At 40.8% G+C, this 6,471-nt stretch overlaps 1 protein-coding gene across 2 annotated transcripts in view; it reads left to right on the top strand.

Moving 5' to 3' along the window:
* LOC143025381 (uncharacterized) overlaps positions 1–6,471 on the top strand; it is a 102,861-nt gene that overhangs the window by 75,763 nt on the left and 20,627 nt on the right. The window contains exons 5-7 of one of the 2 annotated variants that reach the window (XM_076184938.1): positions 3,096–3,255; positions 3,829–3,912; positions 4,516–4,620. In XM_076184938.1, coding sequence (XP_076041053.1) covers positions 3,096–3,255; positions 3,829–3,912; positions 4,516–4,620 — 349 coding nt within the window. The remainder of the gene's footprint in view (positions 1–3,095; positions 3,256–3,828; positions 3,913–4,515; positions 4,621–6,471) is intronic. The other variant, XM_076184939.1, reaches the window with a different exon arrangement.

Raw genomic sequence — 6,471 nt, 5'->3', positions numbered from 1 at the left:
TAAAAAATTATGTATGTATAGGTTATACATGTGATGCAGTATATATGATTCACTTACAAGTAACAGAAGAAAAAAAAGTAGAACGATTTGTAAATAGAGTAATGGGCTTTTATTATCAAAAGTATTTAAACAAAAATAAAATATGGCCCTCAAAATCGTAGGCCCATGCCAACTGACTCACTTGGCCCCCTCACTGCACGCCATGTTGACGGTGCGACCTAACCTCACCTTGGGGGTCGCCACAGGCTCACCTGACCCAACCCGATGCAATTGTACACGGCGGGTGTATATACTGGCTTCGGGCCGCATGTAAGGCAATTCTGGTTCACCCAATAAAGGACTCACCAGTATCTCTTGTCTCCGTAGCCCATACCAACTACACTAGTGACGATCCAAAGCGACAAATTGGACTCATCTCCCGTTGCTGCTGCCCCGACCAGCGTTGCTACCCACCGACGCCTCGCTGCCCACTGCCGGACACACCGTCTCCCTGAAGCTCTTACCTATCGCCGGACAGAGACCCAGTTCTTCCTGTTGCAAATCAGCGCTCCCCAAATGAAGCCGGGCAACGTTCTAGAGCCGATCCCCAAGGACGTGTTCCAGCATATCTCTTGATGGTTCGATACACCCGACGATGTCATCCAGTATGACACCCTGAAACAGTAGTTGATCATCCTGAGAGAGATAAAGAATGGTCCAGACTCCCACACAGAGTGCTCACCAAAGGTTCAACCCGGGCCTGGCTCGACGTGTTTGAGCCTCATTTGTAACACCCAGGGAGCTTGGTTCTTTTGACAGGGGCAGGTTGACACTCCCCCTTAATTGTTAAATATAGTTGCCATATGTCTACGATTCGCCTTCCCACGAAACCCAACCGCCACCGAGCCCAACGAAGGGAGACTAGAATTTGAGTGTACATATTAATCCAATAGCCCCCAGTGGTCGCAGAAGAATATACGCACTAACCACCTTGACACTAAGGGGAGACCGTGCGATGACAGCCCAGGCGGTAGCTGCTTGGCTCAGGCTATGCCTATCCCAAAGACTCAAGTCCAGCAGTCCAGCCGATTTGCCTCTCCGACCCAAGAGTGAGGGTTCACCCGTCCTGGCCAAAGTAGAGAACCAAAGAGACGGCTTGATGCTCTTCAGTGCAACTAATACAGTGGGCCATCACTCCCACCCCGAGGCCTGCAGGGATGCCACGCACGTCAAACACGTGGGTTAATGACCCATGCTGGGTTGGATGGCCATTGAACCAAAAAGGTTATATATCTTTTTGATGGTATTCTTTTTCCTCTACCTGGGTGTCCAACACATCTTTCTTACAGGCAGGTAATCAGTAGGGAAGCAGGTTTAATCACTGACAACCCGACCATGCAGCAGGTAAGTACTGTGTTACATGGTACCCGCAGAGTGACGACTTCCTTACCTGACTTATTGACAACAGTCAGAAACAATATTGATTAATAAAAATACAAATTAAACATAATTTTCTTAAATTGTCAACCATTGAGTTAATTTTCCGTCCTTCAAACAATATTCTAAATATCCTTGTGTTTATTTCAGGTGAAGGTAGGACACAAGTTCTAAACGCTAAGCGCCTTATTCAGCAACTAAGACCTGCGAAAATGTAAAGAGCCATTCATATATAAGTATATTTATATATATGTATGTATATGTATATATACATACATATATATGTATATACACATATACATTTTATATATATATATATGTATATATATATATATATATAAAATACATATATATATATATGAAATAATATATTATACATATATATATACATATATATATATATATATATATACTGTATATATATGTATATAGATATGTATGTATGCATGTATATAGTGTATATATGCGAGAGTGATAAGTGGGGAAAGGTTAACGAAGATGGGCTTTAGAATATGTTTATTGTCCTAACGTTTCGGTGTCTATGACCTTCTCCGAAGGAGGTCATAGAGACCGAAACGATAGGGCAATAAACGTATTCTAAAGCCCATCTTCGTTTACCCTTACCCCCTTATCACTCTCTCATTTGTCTCAAACAATTATTTCTAAATATGTATATATGTATATATAAAATAATATTATATATATATATATTAATATACGTATATATATTAATATATACATATATATATATGTGTGTGTGTGTGTGTGTGTGGGTGTGTGGGTGTGTGGGTGTGTGTGTGTGTGTGTGTGTGTGTGTGTGTGTACACCTGAAGTGAATTGCTAGTAACAGCGGCAATCTTACAAATAATAAAAGTTGAACTCTTCACTTGTTTGTCATTATCTTTCAGTTTAAATTCAACTCTAATGTATTTAGAAGCACTTACAACAATAAACCAAAAACTCTGATTGTGTATATCTTTCTGGATCGAGAAAAATAAGCTCAAAAAAGGGGGTGCTCCAAACATTAAAAAAAAAAAAAAAAAAAAAAATCCACCTTTGAAAGATGTGTACTCAAGTGTACGAAAAACCTAAATTGTGTATATTGATTTGCTGATTTTTTTTATCGATGCTACACCTTTATATATATATATATACATATATATATACATATATATATATATATATATATACATATATATATATATACATATATATATATATATATATATATATATATACACGCGCGCACACACACACACACTCGATCTTTTTTTTTTTTTCTTCTTTTTTCCTACACGTGGGAGCAGTTAATAATTATTATTAGCGACTGCTGACCTCCTCTAGCTCCCTACCACCTTCAGCCATTGACACAGAGGAGAGCAGTCCAAAGTCTTCCCAGAGAGATCTGTGGGAGGTTTCATTGACCGTTGCCGGCCGCTGTGGAGCTTCGGGTTTTCCACTTAGTGAAACTCGAGGCAACAAGTAATTGGCGAACAAATATATCTATATTACAGGTGACAAACAATGTCGCCAGTACTTTCCTTCTAAAAATACCATTGTCTCGAAAAGAATGTCAATAAAAAGATATTTTCTACTTTATATAGAAGGCGAACACTAGAAGGAAGACTCCCTGAATTACTTTTAGTTCAAATAACTCTATAGTAACTTTATGTTTTCAGTTATGTTCGATGGCTCAGGCTTGGGTGAATCACTTGGCACATACAGGAGTCGTTCGCCATCGAAATCTTCCTGATTTTGGGGAAAACCTTTTTTGTCGCAACACTGCACTCATCGCCAGAGGATCCACTTCGCTGCCACATCCTCAACCGGACATTTCTGGTATCAGGAAGTATAGCTTTCCATGACGATGTGTGGATTTATGGAACTAATTGTGGATACTTTACCTGTTTCTTGATATCTTTAGTATGCTTGTTTGCTCTTTATCTATTACTTTTATTATGCTTATCAATAAAGCAGTTAGCCTATTTGTTTTCCAATTTTTTGTACGTACAAATTTGATCTTTTGTTTTTCGTTTCTAAGAACTCTGGTCAATATTCTTCAATGTAGTTGGATTCCCCAGTCTTGCTCGAACTGTTCCAAGACGGTTTCCCATTTTATATCTTAGCCTGTTTGTTGTATGCTTCTCTCCATTTCTTCCTAAATTGTGAAAAAAAGTAAATGGCAAGAAAACCAAGATCCGGTTGCGTTTAATAGCTGTTGCAGAATAGTGTTTTGAGCGGGATATCTGTTACTCCGTTAATTACTCCCGTACATTACTATTTATATGTGGTGAACCGTTTATAGGAATGATATGATTATCTTTTTCACCTCAGCTTTGTGATTTCACCTTTCAAAATGTTTCTTGAGCTGCATTCTTAAAACAGGTATAAGAGAATTGTCTGTGTTTTCAGGGGAAGAAGTGGCGGCCTACTGGTACAGCGCGGTACGCCAATACAAGTTTAACAAACCCAGCACTGTTTTGCACGCCCACGCAGGTAAGCTTTAGAAGTGATGAGCGAAGTCAAACTCCACATCAGACACAGCAAAGATGACACTCTGGGAACTGGGAAATGTTAAGACAACAACAACAACAACAACAACAACAACAACAACAACAACAACAACAATAATAAAAATAATAATAATAACAATAACAACAACAATAATAATAATAAATAATTTATAATGATAATAAAGATGAAGCAAACCAGGATTATCAACTTGCAATACGTAAATAAACCCCCAGCGCTTGACGTCATGGGGAAGGTTTCTGCCCTAAAGGGGTTTCCATCAAGTGAAACGTCTTTAGACCTCTGTTCGGGACAAAAATACATTTACACTCGGACAACACAGACGAACCCAAGGAGGATGGTTGTTGCTATGGGCTGCTATGAGTTTCGTATCAGTGAAACTCTAGTAAAAATGGATTGATTGATTGATTGATTTATTGATATGATGAAACAACACGTTGACTAAGAATGGTATGAATAGGAAGGGTAAAAATATAACTCCCATCGTAGGCATTAACCTTACTTAACGAGTAGTTCATGCACCACATTTATTCATTGCCAACCCAGAGACTTTCATGTTGCTTGCAGGGCCGTTTACGCAAATGGTATGGAGTTCGAGTCGTGAGTTTGGTGTTGGAAAGGCTCGCACACGGAGTGGAAAAGTGATTGTCGTTGCACTTTACACTCCACCAGGTAAGGACAGAGAACGTTAAGTATTATATTATAAAACAAAAATAAAAGTAGCCATTATTGATTAGTACTTGGATGGAGCGCTCGATTTCATTGTGTACTTGTTTCCATGTGCTACAGTGGGTGAGTGCTCTTCGGATGTTGGCACCGGTGGTATAATCCTTATATCTCTGAGGACACTCACTAAAACCGTTAAGGCAGTGTCCAGGGTTTGTGGGTTTAGTGTACACTTCTGTGTTAAAAGAATATTCAGTTTGTTTCACTAGGATATCGAGGAAGATCAAAGCTCCGTTATCACTATCTTCCATAGTGAAGGTGAGTTCAGAGGTCTCTTGTAGTAGGTGTCGGAGTTTTTCAGCCATCAATGTAGCGACAGTAGGTGCCTTTTTTTCTGTTTTTCTGAATATTTCCTCTTCTAGGCAGCCCATGAAGAAGTTTGCCATTAATACTCCAAGGGGGGAACCCATTCTCATTCCATCAACTTGACAGTACTTGTTTCCGCGGGGGCAAATGAACGGGACCTCTTTAGTGCAACATCCGAGTAGTCCGCGTAATGTATAGTAGGTTCTAGGATATCTAGATTTTATGTAGTGTCATCGTGGTAAACTTAGTTGATGATGTAATTATATACATTATACACACACACACACACACACACACACACACACACACACACACACACACACACACACATATATATATATATATATATATATATATATATTATATATATATATACATATATATATATATATACATACATATACCAAGGCTTTTTCCCCCTTTCAAGGGAGGTAGCCAAAAAGGGAAAGGCATAAAAACACTCCCACCCATTTCATCCCTAAATACACTCCACACCCCTCCCACCCTCCCTCTCATCTGAGCACCTCCTGGATGACGGGTCATCCCTGCACCTTGCCCACCGCCCTGGGTCAGAAGCAGTGTCGCAAGACACAGCACATCCACAGCAAGGCCGCTTCATTTAATCGGCGACCCCCCCTCTCCGTCATCCCTTGCATATAAGGAGAGGACGGGGAGAAATCCCTTCGGGCTGCGTCGAAATTTGCTCACACATACTACCTCACCCCCACCCCCCGCCAATTCCTCCTCATGCAATCACAACATCATCCATATACAACCATTCTCCACTCACCTCTGTCTTCCGTCCTCTCCCTTCCTTCCTCTTCCCCAAAGCCCCCTTCACCCCATCCATCCACCTCATCCTAGGACGTCTCCTCATGTTCACTCCCTCCACATCTGCCCTTTTACTAGTCTTTCTTCACTCATTCTTTCCATGTGTCCAAACCATCCTAATATTCTTTCATCAACCCTATCTCCCAGCTCCTTTTTCACCCCTGTTCTCCTCCTCACCTCCTCATTTCTCACTCTATCTAGCCTATCATTACACTCTTTAATCCACCAAGGCATTTACTCGCTTCTCTCAATCTACATTCTACCTCCACCTTCACTCCACCTTTTCCTGCTACACTTGCACCCAAGTATCTAAAACTATCCACTTCCTCCAGTCGCTCTCCCTTAATGTTCACTTCCAGTCTACTGCCACTTTCACCCCTTGTACATCTCATCACCTTACTTTTACCCACATTTATCTTAAGCTTTCTTCTATCACATACTCTCCCAAACTCTGCCACCAGCTTCCTCAATCCCTCCTCCGATCCTGCCACAAGCGCAGTGTCGTCCGCAAACAACAGCTGGCTCACCTCCCACTTTTCTCCATTTTCTTTAACCATCTCCAATCCCTGACCCACTACCCTTGCATTCACCTCTCGCACCACCCCATCCATGTACAGATTGAACAGCCACGGCGACATAACACATCCCTGACGAAGTCCC

This window comes from Oratosquilla oratoria, chromosome 5 (assembly GCF_046742065.1).
Source record: "Oratosquilla oratoria isolate Oo_2021 chromosome 5, ASM4674206v1, whole genome shotgun sequence".
NCBI lineage: Eukaryota > Metazoa > Arthropoda > Malacostraca > Stomatopoda > Squillidae > Oratosquilla > Oratosquilla oratoria.
Note: the sequence above shows the minus strand (reverse complement) of the source record. Positions and strands in the feature narration are given on the sequence as shown.